The sequence below is a fragment of the Peromyscus maniculatus genome, chromosome 10, assembly GCF_049852395.1.
Source record: "Peromyscus maniculatus bairdii isolate BWxNUB_F1_BW_parent chromosome 10, HU_Pman_BW_mat_3.1, whole genome shotgun sequence".
NCBI lineage: Eukaryota > Metazoa > Chordata > Mammalia > Rodentia > Cricetidae > Peromyscus > Peromyscus maniculatus.
Window position 1 is genome coordinate 32,264,801 of NC_134861.1, and position 21,089 is coordinate 32,285,889.

At 43.3% G+C, this 21,089-nt stretch overlaps 1 protein-coding gene across 4 annotated transcripts in view; it reads right to left on the bottom strand.

The window, feature by feature from the left end:
• Eml6 (EMAP like 6) overlaps positions 1-18,378 on the bottom strand; it is a 294,744-nt gene extending 276,366 nt beyond the window's left edge. For all 4 annotated transcript variants that reach the window (XR_013042863.1, XR_013042864.1, XM_076546155.1 and 1 more), the window contains exons 1-2: positions 18,096-18,378; positions 16,552-17,263 (exon numbers count right to left, since the gene is read on the bottom strand). Coding sequence is in view for 2 of the 4 variants with exons in the window: in XM_076546155.1 (XP_076402270.1) it covers positions 16,552-16,748 (197 nt within the window). In the remaining 2 variants the exon portion in view is untranslated. The remainder of the gene's footprint in view (positions 1-16,551; positions 17,264-18,095) is intronic.
• Between the last annotated feature and the right edge of the window lie 2,711 nt (positions 18,379-21,089).

Below are 21,089 nucleotides of genomic sequence, written 5' to 3' on the forward strand. Positions count from 1 at the left end.
CCAGGTTGTTCATGTAGATCTCAGCATGTGCTCTCTTTTAAACTGACATATTTGGGGCCAACAGGAAGAGTGTCTCTGGGCCGGCATTCACTTCATGTCTGTGAGATGACTCACCCGCACTCATCTGGCCCCTGCTCCGACAGCAACTGTTCTCCTGACTCTCACCACTACCTTCTAGAGAAGACGCTGAGACTGGAGAACAATACATAAGTAGTGAATCAGATTCTAACCTAAGTCTGACTGACCTAGGGCCATAGCTTTTGTCTCCACAAGAAGTTCTTCAGGGACACAGAGGATCGGTGGTCTGATGGCTGGAGTGAGGAGACACAGAGTGAAGCTATAGCATAATGTGAAAAGTATTCTAAGAGAAAGTCAAAGACAAGGCTGTGTGCATAGAGAGGAAAGAGACACTGACTCTGCTCCAATAAATCTGATGGGACTTCACAGAGATGGTGGCATTGGAGTTGTGTCTTGGACTCCATGAATCTGCCCCACAGAAAGACCTGGGAAAACATTCAAAGCAGCAGGGATGTAGCTGGTTACATGGGGAAGGGGACCTATTTGCATTGAAAGAGTAAAGTATGATGGGATTAAATGTTGAGGAGGAGACAAGAAGAGCCCCCAAGGAGATGGTGAGAAACAGTAGGGTGGGGCCCAGTCTGGAAGCCCTGGAGCCAGCCAAGAAGAGTCTTCCAACAAGGCAAGGACAGGTTAGACCTAATCTTTGGAACAGTAATTCCAGGGCTATCACAGTACAGGGATTCTAGAACCTAAAGCCATTTGGGGAAACTTTTTTAATGAGTTGGTTTTCCCCACTATTGTGAATTGAATTTGGTTAAGATGGTGTCTGCCAGGTATCTGGCTTCCTGCTCCAGAAAGTGTCTCCTTTACAGGGTTATTTAGATCACTATAGATGAACAGACTTTAATGGATTATAAGCTATGCTTTAATTATCTCAGATGTGGCCAGTGGTCAACCATTCAAGCAGATTATTGTGGCATTTTAATGTCCTTCTTTTCCTTGAATTATACTTTCTAGCACGTGAAGGTGTTCTGATCGATCTTGTGCATTCCTTGCCCCAGGTTCAGAATCAGCTTTCTCTAGTATTTCAGTCTTCTTATGAAGAATGGTATTTAGTAAGTTCTGCATGTTGGGTATGTCACTGCTACCAACTTGTCTTTGTTTTTGATCCTCTTAATGGACAGAAGTTAAGTACCTGTGCATGATTAAGTATGAACATATATTTGTATATATCTTTGTATTTCTATGGAGATTTCTTTTAAAGTATACATTTCTGAGTACTACAGCTCTCTTTAATGAGGATCTTTATGAGGAGGTAATAAATTTGTGTTTTTTAATTAATCTAGGTTTTGAGCAGGGACTAAGAGTGAAAGGAAGGAAACATCGTAAGGTTACTGTGAAGACACAGACAAAAGCAGTGTTTGAACAAACGAAGTATTTGAACTAGGGCATAAGCTGTAGGGCAGGACAAGATTGTAGTAGAATATTATTTTAAAGTATGTCACTTTTGTTCATGTTGCATTTGTTTAACTCTGTGAAGCTGTGTTACTGTGCCTGTGTAAAACACCTGATGGTCTAATAAAGAACTGGCCAATAGCAAGGCAGGAGAAAGGAGAGGCGGGGCTGGCAGGCAGAGAGTAGATATAGAAGGAGAACTCTGCGAAGAAAAAGAGATGAAGAAGGAGCCAGAGAGCTACACAACCAGCAAGTCACAGAGTAAGATTAAGATTTGCAGAAGTAAGAAAAAAGGAAAAGCCCAGAGGCAAAAGGTAGATGGGATAAGTTAAGTTAAGGAAAGCTGGCAAGAAACTAAGCCAAGCTAAGGCCGGGCATTGATAATTAAGAATAAGCCTCCATGTGTGATTTATTTGGGAGCTGGGTGGCAGGCCCCCCAAAAGAGCCAAAAGACAATCAACAACACCAGATTGTCTACACTGAGGGCTAGCTGGACAAGGGGAGCAAAACAGGGGGTGGAGAAACCAGCACCCACGTGTTTTCCACTGGGAACCGCCACTGCTGTAGCTCACACATCGTCATTCACACTAAAAGCACCAAACACGTGTTTAACTGAATTATCTTCTCACTTGTCTCCTACAGATTATATAATTTATAGAAAATAATTATAGGGCCTAGAGAGATGGCTCAACAATTATGAGCACTTGCTATTCTTCCAGAAGACCCAAGTTCATCTCCCTGTACCCACATTGTAACTACACTTGTAACTCCAGGGACAAGGGACCCAACACTCTCTTCTGGCTTCCACAGGTACCACACACATGTGGCATACTCATTTAAACACACATATACACATAAATAAAAATAAGAAACTTAAGTAATTATATTAAAACATTCTAGAATTTATGTCTTCCATGATATTTTTATTATATGTGGGCTACAGACAAACTTTCAATTTAAGCAAGGAAGACTTAGGAATTCATTGTGAGCAGGCCAAGTTCTCACATAAACATAGCCCAGCTAGAGCGACGTATTCAACCACTCAGCACAACAGACCTGCAAGTCTTTTCACCAAGAAGCAACATCTGCCACAGCATCTCTTATTTTCCAGAGAAGAGCAAGTTTGCTGGGGATACAAGTCATTAAGCCCAGATCCTGCTCATCACCGCTGCAGCATGGTGCCTTTCCTGGAACTCGATTTGTAGACCAGGCTGGCCTCGAACTCACAGAGATCTGCCTGCCTCTGCCTCCTGAATGCTGGGATTAAAATCATGTGCCACCACCGCCCAGCTAAGTTGATCTTTCTTGAAGTCCTGGCTCTGGCCTCCTCTCTTCTCCCTATACTCCTATACACGCTGCAACTGCTCCCTCATCTGTAGGATACATCACAGACACCTGGATGTGAATGTAGTCATGCTTCACCCTAGTGGGACATATTCTGAGAACTACACTGTCATGCAATTTCATCAATGTGTGGCCACCAGAGTGTACAGACTGGGAGGGTCTAGGTCAATGCCTCAACATAGCCTCTTAATGCAATAAGAGATGAAGTAAACATGTGGTGGGAGCTGCTGCTGGCATAACACAGCATGCTGCTTCATGGTAAGCACTTTAAAATATAATTCTATTCTAAAATAAGAGTCTATGTAGTAATATGTAAGTCAATAACAGCCATTTATTTATTAAGTAGCTATGTACTATACATAGGTGTATGTTCTATACTTTACACTGGCTGCATAGGAGGTTCGTTTGCAGCATCTCCACAATCACAAGCATTGTTTTACACTACAACATCAAGAGTTCCATTGCAGAGACTGCTATGACATCAGCAAGTAAGAGGTATTTTTCAAACCCTATATAATCTTAATGGGATCATCAACCTATATAATCTATTACCAAATATCACTATACACAGCATGACCATATGTTCATAGCTGAACTCATATTTCCCTGACCTTGAACCTCTCCTTGTTCTATTTTAATGAATGATAACTATATCCAACCAGGGCTATGTCAGAATCTTTCTTCACTCTGTCCTTCCCACCCACTCTGGCTACACCAAGTCACCAGAGATTGGGGATCTCCAGGGTATATTCATTGTTATCCTTTCAGACCACCATAATTATCTTTTGTTGTTTTGAGACAGGGTTTCTCTGTGTAGCTTTGCGCCTGTCCAGGATCTCGCTCTGTAGACCAGGCTGGCCTTGAACTCACAAAGATCTGTCTGCTTCTGCCTCCCAAGTGCTGGGATTAAAGGTGTGCGCCACCACCGCCCATCGACCACCGTAATTATCTTATACCAGCACTATTTTAAGTGCTTCCGGACTTTTTTATCCAGACACTGCAGCCAGAATGACTACCTTGGAACCTAAATCAAATGATGCTTTCTCCAGAGAGTCTTCTCGGGCCACTTTCCTCTCTCTTGAATAGGTTAGATACACATTCTGAGGCTCCTGCAGACCTTTGGCCACAGTGTAGACACCCAGCTGTTCATATATGCTCAATATTGTTGAGATATTGCTCAGTTTTGTATCCTTAGCACATCATGGAGTATATAGAACATGGTAAACATTCAGGAAATCTTTATTGTAAGGCATTTTCATTCCACTAAACCAAGGCTTTTGAATTTTTTTTAAACATTTATTGGGGGTGGGACGTGCACATAGCTTGACGTGCATGCGGCTGTCAGAGGGCAGCTCACGGAGACGGTCTCCTTCCACCATGTGGGCTCCAGGGAGCAAACTCAGGTCGTCAGGTTTGGGGGCAAGTGCACTTATCCACTGAGCCATTTGGATGCCCCTCCTTTTTAAGCAGGAACCTCTCTCTACCCCAAGCCAAGATCATACCTTGCATTTAATAGACTACATCCTTTGTAAATCTGAACATTGAACTTGTTTTTGTCTTTTTGGAAAATGAAATTCTTTTTCCAAGTACAGATCAGATGTGTTATAAAATGTTCCTTAATTTCCCTTGGTCTATTTCCTCATGGTTAGCTGAGGCCATGAAGTTTCAGCAGGAAAATCTGATAAACAATATCGGGGAGCCCTTGTATGGAGGAATATGCCAATGGATGACAGACAGGGGCAGCCAGCAGGTCTTAATGTAAGTGGAGAAAAGAGGCAATGTGCTGGGCAGAGGTGCTGATCACTCCACTGAACATTACAGAGTTAAACAGGCTCTGACCCCCCTCAGCACTGGGCAGCCCTGGAGCAATTCCAAAGTGATTCCTGTGGCTGAAGGAATTAGAAACCCATTCAGTAGGTTGAAGAATAAATGAGAGACAAGAAAATGGAGTTGTAAGTGGTGACAAGCAAGGATCTCAGCATCTTCATCAGAAGGGATTTTAGAAGTCAGCCTCTTCATCATTAGATGAGACCCCGAGAGATCACATGCTTGATGACAGACGGAGCTAGTGCAGAAGTCAGTGTGTGTGCACCAATCCCCATGGACAATGCCATGCTCGCTCGCTCTCTCTCTCTCTCTCTCTCTCTCTCTCTCTCTCTCTCTCTCTCTCAGGAATTTTAATGTCAGAGGAATAAGTAATAAGACAAAAATCCTTTAGAAAAGGTCAACAAAGTCAAAATTCTTCAACGATCTTCCTAAAATGTAAACTGGCAAACTGGCCTCACCTGTGCTGTAAGTCTCGCTGATTGCGGGCCCTTACAGAATGAGCCGTGAATCCCTCGTGATTCCCCAGTCCTCTTCCTCAGCTTCATCTCCCCACATCACACCTCTTGCTCTCATCCTGCACCGTAGCAATACTGACCAACTCCTCCAGGGCCCTGCTCTTGTAAGTTCAGGTCCTCTGCACAAGTTCTTCTCTGTTGTCCCTCTGTATCCTGCTTGTCAATCAGCCCTTCATCCTTCGAAGGTCACTCTCTTCAACCATTTCAACCAGTGCTTCTCAACCTTCCCAACGCTGTGACCCTTTAATACAGTTCATGCTGTGCTGACCCCCAGCCATAAAATTATTTTTGTTGCTACTTCATAACTGTAATTTTGCTACTGTTATGAATTGTAATGTAAAATATGTTTTCTGATGGTCTTAGGCAACCCCTGTGAAAGGGTCATTTGACCCCCAAAGAGGTTTCAGGCCACAGGTTGAGAACTGCTTTCTTAAACAGAACTTCCAACTTTAAGCCACTACTTCTGCATCTTTGGGTCAAACTCTCCTGGGCCAGGGAAACCAACTTCAGTTTATTTAAAGCTGGCAGGTACTACCTGACAATCTATGCACACATCTGGACTTCATTTCCCTCTTGTAAACATTCGATCATATTCTCAAAAATTACTTCAAAGACTATGTGTTTCCTAGGTCAGAAGGATGCAAATCAAAATTTTCCTTATAATCCAGTCAAAAAAGGAAGGAAGGAAGGAAGGAAGGAAGGAAGGGAGGGAGGGAGGGAGGGAGGAAGGAAGGAAGGAAGGAAGGAAGGAAACTTCAGCACAAGTCATCCAAAAGAATAATAATTCATTCATTGTGTATTGGTAACTTTTTTTGTTGCTGTGACTAAACACTTAACAAGAAGTATCACAAGAGAAAAGGTTTGTTTCAGCTAATGGAAAAGCTCCTGTCCACGTGGTGGGGGGCTTCATGCGTACATCTTGGCAAATGAGAAAGCAAAGAAAAGATCCTGGAATTCAGCTGGCATTCTTCTTCCTTTCCCTTTTACTCCATCCAGGATGCCAGCTCATGGAACAGTGCCACCTGCTTTCAGAGCAGTTTGCTCCCCAGTTAACCCTCTTCAGACATGCTCACAGGCACACCAAGGTGTGCTTCACTAGTAAGCCTCCAGCGACTTCCTACATGGAACTTAATTCAGTCAAGTTTCAAAAATTAATCAGTGCACATTGTAAGGTCCAAGCCTATATTTTAGTAGAAAGTGTTATGTTTTTAATGGCTACATTTTCCACCCAGGCCAACAGAGCAGTAGAGGAAGATGAGAAATGAAATTTTGTTTCAGATTTTAAAGTACCGTAACAATTGATCATTGTTATTATTGAAATTTTTCTTTTCTTTTTTAAGTCAGGGCCTCCCTATATGGCCCAGGCTGACCCCTAACGGATGATCCCCCTGCTTCTGCTTCTAATAAATATTGGTATTGCAGATGAATGCTCCACACTCAGCACATACACAAAAAATTACTTTGAATTCTTCCTATCAATCCCAAGTGAGAATATTTTCAAGATTTTTCTCCTCATGATATATATAAAAAATGATTTTGATGGAAATCTTACTTACCCTATATCATCCCTCATTAATGCCAACTAAATTGGAGAGGAAATCAAAGAGCAAATAAAATATATTAGACATTTACTGTGCCCTAGCGAAGCTGCTAGGCATGAGGACACACATGGAACTCAAGTCAGGTGGCGAGAGAGGTCAATGAAAGCAACATGATAATGCAGCACGACACGATGGTTCTATAAGGAAAGCATATGCACTGTGGTCTGAGCTCGTGGAGAAAGGGAGATTTAAAATAGTCTGGAGCTGTCGGCAAAGCGTCAGGGAGAGATGAAACTCGCCGTGAGACTGAAAGAAGGAAAGGCTGTGTGAGCAGAGAAGACAGGGGCACGTCAAAGGGCACGTCAAAGGGCACGTCAAAGGGCACGTCAAAGGGCACTTGGTCAAGCAGCTGAAACGGACCGTTCAGGGATGAGCCAGGGCTCCAGAGGCACTGTGGCCTGCCCGCTTATGGGAACTGAAAATTCCATGAAACATCATTCATACTTTGAACTTAGATTCTGTTTATGTTTCTGTCTCTACCTTTTCTGGTCCCTGACTCAATATTTCTCATCACTTAGTTCTTCTTTTCTATGTATCAAGAAATTGCCCACCTGTCTGTTCCCCAGTGGAGCGCCTGTCCATTCTTCTTCAGTGCTGTCTCCTTTATTAGATGATCTTGGTTAAAACGAAGGCCCCTGGAAACATAGTTTCATTCTAGAATACAGCTTGTTGTACTAGGTCAATCTCAACCCATATTAAGTCAGTTAGATTCTCTTGCCTGGGAATTTGGAATTAAGACTCAAAAAAAAAAAAAAAAAGGCTCAGTTGCTTTTGTAAGACCAAGCTGAATGATCATGTGTACTCAGGGACTGACTGAGACAGAGTAGGAGACAGCCATATACAAAACAAATCACTAAGTTAAACAGTCATTCTAGAGCCAGGAAAATTAAAAAAGAAGCAAAGATGTGAATCCCAGTGGTGTATGGGAAGACTTACAAGAAAAAGAAATAGGAAAAGCATGGCTACCTGGCATCTGTACAGTGCCTGAGAGGCAACCACATGCCCTGCAATAAGGTCCAAAAGATTTCCTTGTCATGTGATATCCCCTCCTTAATGGTTCTCACGTTATTTTTAAGTCTTGTTTTAGTCTTACCTATAAAATTAACTAACAATGAGCATAGAATAATGCTTTAATGACTTCATCCAATAGCAATTAAGCCCCCCCACCCCAAAGAGAAAGCTTCTGTCTTAAAATAAATAACTGCATGATAGAGCACTTGTCTGTCATGTAAAGCCCAGGGCTCCAACCAGATTACAAACAAATCAGATCAAGTCTATGTGTGTACTGTGAGAGAGAGCGCCTTTCAGCTCTAGGAAGTGGTCCTGGGCTGCTCCCTCCTCAGTGGTGATGAGAAAAGGGGTGGCAGAGAACCAGGGGCAAATCCCAGAATCCTTCGGTTTCTAGGTTGAGAGCAGCCTGCCTCCCTTTGAGGGAAGAAAGGAAAGAACTAAAAAAGAAATAGAGGAGCTGGGTGTGATAGCACACACCTGCAATCCCAGCACTTGGGATACAGATAAAATCAGGAGTTTATAGTCGTCTTCAAGTACATGGTGAGGGGAGGCTAGTCTAGACTACATGAGACAGTGTCTTAAAAAAAGAAAGAATGTAGGGAAGAATGGGTAAGACAAAAAGGCATCTTCTTTATAACTCCCTCTCTTTCATAACACACACCACTTTACAGACTCAGTAGACTCATTTCCAGCAACAGGGCTAGAGTCTGAAAATTCATGTTTTAAAAAACAATTTTGGGAGTAAATAAATCTATTGTCTTGACTGCATCTTGCTCTAAACTGGTTTCTCCAAATGTAAATGGCTCTGTTCTACAAATGCATAAGATCTTCAAATTCTTTAGAATATGGTGTCTTGAACCAATACAAAACAGCAGACAAAGCCACTGACTTCTATCCCTTATAGGTTAATCTTTTTAAAGATTTATTTATTTTTAAGTGTGTGTGTGTGTGTGTGTGTGTGTGTGTGTGTGTGTGTGTCTTTATGTAGGTACGTGCATGGGTGTGCAAGTGTCTGTAGAGGCCAGAAGTCTTGGATCCCATAGGAGCTGGAGTTACAAGTGGTGTGAGCCACCTGATGTGGGTGCTGTGAATAGAAATCAGGTCCCCTGCTCTCTCCACATGCTATGCCTTTCTCCAGCTCATAGGCTAAACTTTTTAATAGTTATTTCTGTCCCCCACCCCACCCCCAATTCAGTATCTTCTATGGAAGGAATGGGCCCCTGGAAGGATTCAGTGACTATGGAAATCCAGTGTAATTTCACAAGAAAAATTTAATCTCAACATATAGAATGAGCACAACTGGATGCCTACATGTAGAACCCTGAAACTGGACTCCTACCTCACACTGCGTAGTAACCTAAAATGAGCCCTCAAACTAATCTAAGAGTTGGATACTAAAACCACAAAACTATTAGAATAAATTTTTATGATCTTGTATTGGATGATGGTTTCTTGAACAGAATATCAAAAGTACAAGAAAACAAAAAAGTAAATTAACTGAATATCATCAAATTTTAAAGCTTTCATACACCAAGGGGCACCATCAAAAAAGTGCAGACAACTCAATGAAAGGGATCAATATTTGTAAATACTATATTGAAGACCTACATTCATAATATAGAGAGAACTCTTATAACTCATTAATACAAAGATAAATATGACTGGGGAAAGATTTGAATAGATGCTTTCTCCAAAGAAGATACAATCAGTATATGGAAATGTGAGTGATATTAGTCATTAGGGAAATACAAATGAGACACCATTTCACACTGAGTATGATGGCTAAAATCAAGAGAGTCTTAGCAAGCATATGGAGGAATTGGGATTCTTATACACTGCTCCTACAGACCTGCAAAAGAGTGGCTACTTTGGAAAACAGCTTGGCAGTGCTTCAAATAATTAAACAAAGAAGCTGGGCATGGTGACCATGACTTCAATCCCAGCACTCCTGGGAAGAGAAGCAGGTGGATTCCTTTGAGTTTGAGGCCAGCCTAGTCTGCCTAGTGAAACCCTATCTCAAAAAAACAAAACAAAACAACAACAAAATAAACCAAACTAGAAAAAAGAAAGTTAAACATATACTTACCATATGACCCAGCCATTCTACTCCTGTTAAATTAAATCATATATAAATGAAATGTATATTTACCATGATTACAATTCTGCTAGCTTTCTGGTTGAAAAACACTTGTGTGTTAAATTCTGAAGCATACCAGTAAATTCCTTCAAAGCTTACTTCTGAAGTGCAGTCTGTGGTCAAACAGTACCAGCATCAGCTAGGAGCTGGTAGGAACTCAGCATACAGCCTTCATAGACCTACTGGCATGATCTTGATTTTACCAAGTGACCCCCATGTACAATATCTGAAAACTGTTTGCTCTCAAAACTTTAATTATACTTAAAACTAATCCACACTTGACAAACTCAAATAAACCTACAAATGAAGCCCGACTATTGAAGGTGTGTGGTCCGTGGACTAAAGAATAGCTTCTCAAACAGCACCATTCTCTTAGGAGCTGACCAGAGAAGGGGATAGCAAGTCAGCCTTCCTGCGGCTTCCCTTCCATTGAGACCAAGTCACGACCATCACAGGGATGTTCAGATCCTTGGGGAAAGAAGAATCCCCTAGCACAGCCCACTTACAGAACCTATCAAGAACAGGTTTTGCTTTGCCATAGTAAACTCTGCCTGTGTGACCATTAGTGATGGTTGGTTGATTTCACTCTGTAGATGACAGGAAAGTTCGGCACAGTGTTTGCAAGGAATTAGCAGATAGTAATCACATTTTAAAGTAAAAATATGTTCATATTTATGAATTTAAAACAGACACCAATAGCTAATAAGAAAAACTGTATTCATGACAATAATGGAATGACTGTCCTGGGAAATCTAGGACATATGGTACCAAAACCCATGAGGCATTAGTGACCTGGTTGAGAACTGGGATGTCCTTGGTATTTCTCTGGGTCTCTAACACCAGAATTCTGGGCACCAACTTCTTTCCCACTCTGATATATTTGCACATCCTCTCCTCTGCCACCACATTTGCACTATCCCTTCAGATCCCAGCTTTAAATGCCATAGATATGCTGGAAACATTCTCTAAAGTTACTCCCATATCCCCACTCAATCTAGCTTCTCTTTGTTTGCTTCTTAGCACTTATAACCATTCATCTCCACAATGTTATCTGCATGTCAGCCTCCATACCAGAAGCACCCAGTGATTCTCTGGCATACTCTTGCACCATGCATATTACTACATACATTATGAGTTTCTGATGAATAAACAAATGAAAAATAATTAGAATTAAAGAATAAGTAAATCCTAGTAAAAATCATCAAATAGTCTATAACTCATTAATAACTACAACAATAAAGCACTTATCAACAGCCCATAAGTCTTTGAGGCTGGTGTAGGAGCATATACCTGCAGTCATAGCATTCAGAAGACCGTGGCAGGAGGATCTCAAGGTGAAGGCAGTTTGAGCTAGATAGCAAGTTCCAGGCCAGACTGAACTATAAAGAAAGACAATGTCTAAAATAAACAAATAAGCCTTTTGTTTCATGATCTTGCTAATACACAAAATCGCGGGATCCAAACTAAATAATTTAAATCTATGTCCCTCCCAGAGACAATCTGTAAACTGAAGTTACCACCCAGAATGTAATGGCATATATATAAATTGCCTCATACAGTGGCAAAGAGCACTTACTTCAGCCAGATATAGGTTTAATTCATATTCTCCCCACCCCCAGCCTCCCTCTCTGCCCCTCTCTCTTCTCCCACTCCCATCTCCCTTTTGTGGTCTAAGGACTTAATCCAGGGCCTTGTACACACTAGTGCTTATACACTTGTACACACCACTGAGCTTCATCCACATCCCAGGATTTAATTCTTTATATGTATCTCTAGGTTTCCCTTACTCAAAGTATAAAGTTATATATCCAGGCCTTCATGAGAACCCACTTACCAGACAGTCTAGGCTCAGCCATGGCCATTAAGCTGCTCACCTCAAATGCAACAACTTCAGTTATAGTTGCAGCATTATATTACTTTATCCTGCCACAGTTTAGACTTCTAAACTTGTTAATTTTTTTTTTTTTTTGGTTTTTTGAGACAGGGTTTCTCTGTGTAGCTTTGCGCCTTTCCTGGAACTTGTTTTGGAGACCAGGCTAGCCTCAAACTCACAGAGATCCGCCTGCCTCTGCCTCCCGAGTCCTGGGATTAAAGGCGTGCGCCACCACTACCCGTTTTAAATTAAACATCTTCACCAGATGATCATTTCCAATCATTGTTTCAAGGCTGCAGTGCTTCTCTGTCTAGACTGAAATCTAAAAATCTGTGTCAAGGGCTCTTGAATATAAGCCCAGGATTTATAGGCCAACGGATGATGAGTGGAGCTATGGAGAGAAAAGTCTTCTGGGCCCCTATTAACAACCAACGCAATGGCAGAACTACAGCTACTAAGAACAAGAGTCTGGAAACAGTGAAGCAATAGCCTTGGTCTTTGGAATCAGACCAACTTCAATTCCAGTTCCCATTCTAGAGACAGCCTGCTGCTAGCCATGCACAAAAGCCTTAATGCCTCTGTGCCTCATCTGCCCTGCCAGTAAGTGGGGACAGCAAGCATGTCTCCCCAAAAGGTAGAATGAAAGGATGGATGAGATAAATCTGGATACACATTAACTCTGGGTCTTGAACTCTCAGGAAATGTTAACTGTGCCTATGTTAAGGTTCATTCTCAGCATCAAGGAACTATTTCCTCTACAAGTGGAGATATTTGGAATAAGAGGATGGCACTAAATATCCCTGCAAAACCTGAGGAGTAGTTGGTATTCTTTGCCTGAGTGTGAGAAAGATCTCATGGTAGAGGTTACATGGAAGCAGTTGGAGCTGCCCAGGGTGTGGATACAAACAGTCCCTGAGATGAGCACTTACCCTTTGTCACATACTGTGGGTGCCTTGTATGCATCTCAACAGCACTATAAATACCTATAAATCCCATTTATAAGTCAAAAGCTATTTTACTGACGACACTGATGCCCAAATTGTAGCTGATCTAGTCTTCACAAAAGGAGAGGAGAAGATAAATCATTCCAGTATAAAGCAGGAAGAACAGGGTACCTGCATTAGATAACAAGCAAGAAGCAAACAACTTATGGCTTTCACTGGAAAAAAGGACAGAATTTAAGTTGGGGTACAAGAGAATGGAAAGATATGGAGTCTAAACATTCATCTGTGTATGATGACGAGATGTTTTGGTATGTATGTGTTTAATTGAGCACAACAATAAACACTGACTGAACACTCCTAATGATTTGCATACATTATTTCTAATCATCCCAAAAATGCTGCAACTGGGTGTTGACAGCTCCATTTCACAAATAATGCCTCATTGGATGCGCCTAGTAAACTGCAGTGGGGTTCTTCTCACTTGTTCTGATGTCAAAAAGTCAGTGCCCTTCCGCCTAAGACAGCACTGCAACTAAACCTACCCTGCAACGGGAAGTCAAATAAAGAAAGAAAGAAGAAGAAAACGGAGAAAAGAAATTATCTAGAAGTAATGTAGGGATCCAGAGTGTGGAGACAAACGTCACTGTCAACATGAAAAGGAAGGTAATGGAGGATGAATGTGCAGGTGACTTTTTCTTCCATCTATTCACTTTCCATCTCAAGTTTTCTGCCAGATCAGGAAAGCAAAGCAGTAATTATCCCAGTCAGCATCACTTACCATGTTGCCTTCAAGCCCAACTTGAGTCTTCTCAGCCCAACAGCAAATACCAGTTTAGGTGTTTACTTGTTCGTCACAATGTTATCAAGACTAAAAGATGGCATCATTCTCTCATCTATTATCAGCATTGAAAGGTAATCACTCAAGAGAATGAAAGCAAGCCTCCTTATTCAACAAATCACATTATGCCTCACATAGCAACACTTCTAAAAATCTGCCTTTAAATACACATCCTGTCAAAGCAAAAGGACACACGCTGAGCCCTAATGAGCGCTGTCAAACCCTACGTCATCATCAAATCCCACATCGTGATCCAGACAGCATACAGTTTTATAAAGTGGAGTATGTTATCAATATATGCTAGGCTGCTTTGTAGCTAATATTCCAGGTAAAGCTGATTTTTTTAAGTATCACATTTATAATTATGGATATTTCCTTCAAAAGCCAGGGACTAAATGTATGGATATTTCCTTCAAAAGCCAGTAACTGCACTACCTGATTTGCTGAAATCAAGAGTCTTAATATTTGTGTAATGATTCAAAAAGACAAATTTTTTTGTACTAAACCCTTAGCTACTACATCCAACCCCATTCAGTGACAAACTTCAATATTTCAAATGGAAAAACAGTGGTATACTAGGGTAGGCAGAGATGAACTGGAACGAGTAAAAACTGCACGTATGGGTTATGCACTGCCTTCCTCAGAAAAAGAGACATTTACATGTGTAAGGTAAAGCAAAATGACAGCATATACATTTCAATTCACACCTCTAATCACATAAAGATCTGTGGTTTTTGTTTTTCAATCCACTGGACTTCATTTTACTCCAAATGCAAAGATATATGTCAATGTTAGAACTCTTTGCTCGCCTGCACATACACAGACCCAGTCAAATATCATGGAAAATTTAAAGGCTTTTCTCTGAAGTCACACTTGCTGCTAAACCAGTGTTCAGCCTAAGAGATAACCACCTCAAGAAATGGAGCAGAAAATAAACTACCCCTTCTGCCTTCTCATCAACTAAGTCTATCTGTAATGCAGCTATCACTTCACTTGTCTCTTCTTCAAACCTAAATGTTTCTTTAACCACCTGGCCAGATGTCCTCATAGCCCCTCCAGTCCAACTGTTCATCATCACAATGGTTTACTGCAACTCCACCCTTTTCCCACCTTCAGTTTCAACAGTGCATTTAAAATTTTCCCTTTAAGAGAAAGACTGTGTTTTAAGAATCCACACACCCCCCCAAGTAGTTCAGTGAACGGTCATGTTAATATCATTGAACCCCAGGGAATCTTCTGTTTAATTGCTACTCTTTCCCTTCCCCCAGAGGACCATTTCTTATTTGATGTTGCAATGGAAAACACTGCATGAAGACAGACAGAGCAAACACACAATGGGTTTAAATTTTTAAACATCCAACCTTTTCATGAGTCACTGTTAATCATTTGCACCTGTGCCTTTAATAATCAGCCACACAATTAGTGAAGCAAAATCTGCGGGATGGAACTCAGTAAGGACACCCTAATCACAACTGCTCCCAAATCAAGGAAGAAAGGAAAGGGGGCTTTTGTCTTAGGTGACAAGAAGAAAGTTTTACATGCCAGTTCCACCAAATCTAGCGGGCATTCAGAGCTCCCAGTAATGAAAATCTTGTAACAGTAGAGATCAAAGCCGGGTGTGGTGGCTTCCCTTGGAACCTCAGCCCTCTGAGGTAGGATCACCATGAGTTTGTGGCCAGCCTGGACTCCATGAGTGAGCTGCAGGCTAACCTGGGTTCAAGTGTGAGATCCTATCTTAAAAAAACAAGGGGCAGAGAAGACACAGAATGGGGGGGGGGGGACACAGAGTCAAAATCTCTAATGTGCATATTCGTGTGTGCATATGCGTGTATATGTCCTCCTATATTTCCAAGTATTAAGTTTTTGCCTTCTATAACCATTTTCAACTAAAAAAAATCATTCTGGAATATAAGTACAACACTAATTGAGGGAGTAAATCTTGTTACTGTCCCCACTAAGAAGGTAGGGCCATTGACATTACACTACTTCATCACTTGTGAAAGGCAAATTTAGAGCAACAGGAATAATATCCTGAAAAGGCAGATGCTGCTCTGCACATCTGGAAGGTACAAATAAGGCCTCTGTTCCTTGCAGCCTATCTTCAGCAATTATAGTCTCTGTGAGTGTAGGTGTCCTCAACTGCCTTGGGCAGAAAGGGATTCCCTTTGAACAGCATCTGGACCACACCTTATTTGGCCAAAGGCGATGCTGACAAAGGCTAGGGAGAAATATGTCTAGTCCAGATGAGGGGATAGCTCAAAGAATCAAATATGCCCCTCTCTAATTAAACAAACGAGGCCCTAAAAATGACCATTTTGTGCAATGGAGTTCTCCTAGACCATCCACTTCCAAATGCTGCTCATTCTATGGAATGGATGGTTGAGATTTTACGGTGCAGTAGCTGCTGCCGCTCTTTCAAAAACCCTAAAAATGTTGTGGAAAGCATCCATTTAGTGTGTAAATATGCTTTGGGCACTAAAACACTGCTGAAATATCGGAAAACACTCCCCACCCACTACAGAAATGTTCCCAGTCCAACGCTTAGGGGATGAAGATTCCAAACTGCCTGTACCAAAATTTCTTTTCATTTTTTAGATCCACTTGCTTGCTGGGGAACCTACTGAGGAGCCCTCCAAAAATGCTACCCACAGTTCGTCTTTTGGTTCTACTGTTTACCTAGTCTAGGAAGGGTGAGGAGTGTTTGGTAGTTATCCAGTCCTTCCACTTGTAGCAGGAATTAACCAAATAGCAGCACAACACTTAACTCAGTAGAGCTTTAAAAGCCTCCTGAAGGGACAGAGGCGTCTCTCTCCCATCTACACCTTCCTCCCTCTTTCTTCCCTATCCCTGGCATCTGCAGCCCTTCTCTAGCGGCTCCTGGAAGAATCTTTTATTTCATAGGGCTCTCGGACATGACCTAGGTTATTCCCACCCTTTCATCCTCCATATCCAACCCTTTCCCACTGCCCCAGTCCGCCCCCTTACCTGATAATGTCGTCGTTGTGTCCCAGGAAGAATTTTTGGCTGTGCTCTCTGGTGTTGTACACCACCCCTACCCCAGCTACAAAGTAAACCACCTCCTTGCCGGCGGTGTAGTACAGGTTGTTGCGGCACTGGTGACCCCGGTACCCGTACACCCACTCCAGCCGAAGCTGGCAACTGGGAGCTGTCCGATCCGCCATGATAAGCCGACCCCGCGCGACCCCCGGTGCCCCGCGCGCCGGCTCTGTCCTCTTCGAGGCTTGGGCTGCAGCGGACCTGCAAGGGCTCAGGGTACAGCGCCGGGCGCCGATTTCCGCGGCGACGCACAGGCACAGCCCAGCACGCCGGCCGCCACCATCATCCGCTGCTGCGGGAGACGAGCTGCGGCAGCCGCCGGTGTGCAGCCCCAAGACCCCGCTGGGCGCCCCGACTCCTTCCCTCGGGGCCAGGCGGCTTTAGGGGCGCCCGCACCGGCGCGCACGCCTCACTGCACCTGGGGGCTTCGGCCCGCGGGAGTGGTTCTCCCCTGGGTCACCCCGCCTTTAAAATCAGAGATCTGCATATCCAGACACGGATTACCCAGTTCGCCAAGTTTGAGGTGCGCGGGGGCTTCGCAGCAGGCGGCGGGATTTATTCTGTGACAGGTCTGATCTGACAAGCAGCCGGAGTAAGCTTTGCCATCACCGTCCTTGGATCCGAAATTGACAGTCTACATCTAGGATGCGAGAGCGAGGAAGAGAAAGAAATTTTGCATTCACCTCGTACAAGAAAATGATCACCAAACTAAAACCAAGTTGTGGGTTGTGTTTGGGGGTTTTGTTTTTTTTAAATGTCCACCTTTCTCCATCCATATCCACCTCCTTAATTATAGGAAATACGCCCTAAACGCTACTAGCTGGCAGTTGCTGATCTAATTTGAAATAACACTTGCTGTTTCCTCCATAAAGCCAGGGCGAATATAAAATGGTCATTTTTTAGATGCTCCAATTAGCTGTCATGCATGTGATTAAAACCCATAACCTCCATGAGCCTTCTCTTCACAGAGAAAACCATAAAGAACTTAGCTGCTCTCCCTAATCAGCAACTCCAATTGCAAGCCTCATTAAAATAATAATAATAATAATAATAATAATAATAATAATAATAATTCTGAATTGGAGGAGACCAGGCAATAGGGCAACTAAAGAAGAGCACTATCTACAAATGCTCCCGGTCCAGGAAAAAAATAAATAAATAAAAAGAAATAAATTAACAAGTGGCAAAATAATAATAAAAACAATATAATAATAATAATAACAATAATAACATAATCGTGCCCCTGTCTTCAAGATCTGAGTTAGCTTCGAGACCCTGCGGGTTCCAGGATCCTGCTTATAGCTTGGCGGGGGGGAAGGGGGGGTGAAGGGGGGCGAGGTCTCCCGTGGGGCCCCGAGGACAGCAACATCCCATGCACATCCAGGCGCCTGCCACCGCGGTCCCGAGGGATGCCAGCCCCAGGGATACCCTGGCTTGAGCTCCACGGTCCCAGCAGGTTCCTACACTCCCACCTGGACCAGCCTTTCTCGGAGCATCCTTGCTCTCTTCGCCTCTAACCTCGGCTGCCCGCCGTGCGTCCGGGATTCCGCACCAGCCAGCAAAATCCTCTGCCTGCCCTCCCTCCCTGGCCTGAGCACCCGGGGATAGGCTTCGTCACCGGGGCACCCAGGGACCAGCTCTTCCTCCAGCCCGGGCTCCGGAGGCGGGGCCAGCGCGGGGACGGGTTACTAGGCGAAATCGCGGCGCTAGGAAACGCAGACGCCCGCGAGGGCTGAAGCCGCCCCTCCCTCTGCCAGCTTCTTCCATATGCATCCTGGGAATCGTAGTCCTCTGTAACCAGCTTGTGAGAAGAACGCTTGGAGTGCACTACAAGTCCCAGGATTCAATGCGACCACAGGGCCACAGATGCGGGTGCCACCAGAACCTGCGTTTCGGCTACAGGAGCTGGCAGCTCACCAAGACTAGCATTGGTGTTTTGTAGTGACCCAGGCCAGCGGCCTGCGCGTCTGTGCCGAGAGCAGAGAAGATGGAGTGGAGAAAATTCGGGAGCTTTCCTCAGGACTTTCTCAGCGTTAGTCCCTGAGGATTGCTGTAGCCCAGGTCTGCCCAGTATTGCAGTACTTGACTTACGCTGTTTCCTACTTCAATTTCCCCTGTCATTCCAAAGGATTCTAATTTATTTAAGTGCAGTGTTACGGAGTTTAAGAAAAATGCAGGGCATGTGGTCAGTCTGTCATGAGTAGGGGAGTAAGTGCCTTCCTATGACCCGCCTTGTGCCCATGCATTGAACAACTAGTTTTGGCCTTCAGACACAGAAGCCGGTGGCGTAAACTAATCCGTTAGTTCTGATTTTCTGGTTATAGTCATAGCCAACATTTGGGGAAAGATTTTTAAATCTAGTTGACTAAGACACTACCAAAGGTTGATAGTTTTGATTCTTTTATAGATATGTTTCTTTATCTATGCGGAGCTACAACAGAATGCTCTGCCCTGGTAGGAAAGGTGATGCTGTAGGTTAGAGGTGCCAACGTTTGGATGAGCAGTTACCTGTAATGATAAAGAGAACGTGAATTCACTTCATATTTTCTAAGAAAACAGAATCTACAAATAGAATTGTTTGTTGTTGCTGTCGGAGCAGGGGCCAGATGAGTGCAGGTGAGTCATCTCACAGACATCAAGTGAATGCCGGCCCGGAGACACTCTTCCTGTTGGCCCCAAATATGTCAGTTTAAAAGAGAGCACATGCTGAGATCTACATGAACAACCTAGACATGAGTGGAAGTAATGAAGGGCGAGGGTCGAGGGAAAGAGAGCGGGAGATCCCAGCTGGATCAAGAACAGAGAGGGAGAACAAGGAATAGGAGACCATGGTAAATGAAGACCACATGAGAAAAGGAAGAAACAAAGTGCTAGAGAGGTCCCCAGAAATCCACAAAGATACCCCCACAAAAGTACCTTTTTTTTTTTTTTTTTAGAGGATTGGATGATTTCTTTGACCCTACCTTTGGCAGCACATACATAGCCTGTCTGTTTTATTTTATTATGGCTGGTGCTTCCGGTGATCATCACCTGATACTGGCAATTTTAAAACTGCTAAGGTCCACCACTGTATCCAGACTTTTTCTGGATTTGTAAACCTCAGCTGTTTCCTATGATCCTTTTATGTCTTTAAAATTATTATCATTTTATATGGGTAAATCTTAAATTACAAAGTTTAGCTGTCAGAGCAAGGTATATTTCTATGTAAAAGCATTGATGTGTAGCTTTATATTTATCAAATATCTTATTTGTTAAACATATGTTGTTATCTAAAAGTTTTTTAAAAATTTGCCGTTGAACATTTGGTAAAGACATAAGTACTTAGGTGTTACATATATATTTTTTAAAAGCAATAATTACTTGCACACATACATACAGTTGGAACCAAGTTACATACATACATACATACAGTTGAAGCTTGCTTGCATTTTTAAGTCACATACCTGTTCGTATACACACATAAGCAGTTTGCAGAATCATTAGCCATTTTTAAGATGAAAACCAACCAGAATTAACTCTCAAATTCAGTATTTGCAGGTATAAGAAACCATAACAGTTCACTGACCTTTTATAACCTTTTGTACGAAAGTCTTTCTTGTGATTTCCCTCAGTAATCACAGACAAGAAACTGTCAGTTAGCCTCACATAGGGAGTGACATTTTATTCTTGGAGCCAGACCCTGATCAGGTTTTAGCTCCCGCCAGCTCTGCCCCTTGTCCATATGGGAGCCCAGCCAGAACCTGCCGGCTGTGCTCACAGCCCGCCCTAGCACACGGCAAAGCCTAGCTCCCATGCAGCCAAGCCTCTACTCCACAGCTTTCTGAGTGAGCTGGGCCCCGAACCTGCTGCACCCAGGAACCTGCTGCACCCAGGCGCAGTGATGCTCACAGGCTGCCCAGCCCTCTCAGCGGTGCCCTGGTTCCCCGGAGCAGCCGCTGCCTGCGCTCTGGTCAGAGAGAGGGCAAGGAAGCAATGGGGGAGTTCGGTTAGTCCGTGCCAGTACTGGGTTTGGCCACCCACCTAGCGGAGGCAGCTGCTTGGGGGAGGGGAGGGAGTGGGAAATGGTCGGAGGGCAGACTCCAAAAACACAAAGAGGACAAGGACAGACACAGTCCGCGTGGTAGTTGATCCAGCTACAAAACCAAAAGTACAAATTACAAATTCAAATTCAAATGGGAGTGGCTGCTGTGAAAAGCCTTGCTCCCCCAGGGAAGGAGAGACTCATCTCTTTTTTTCAGATCACTCGGGAGGAGACCTCTAGAATGGGGACCCGGGGACGTCTGAGCATGTCTGCTCCCCTCACAGGTCCCAGATACAGGTCCTGCGTGCACCTCATACACAGGTACAGAATGCAGATGCCAAATCAACCAGACAAAGGACAAGGACACAATAACATAAAACATAGATCGAGCTCATTTTTACCTCCAACTGGTAGAGTGGGGGGTCTGGGGGTACCCCAAAAACCT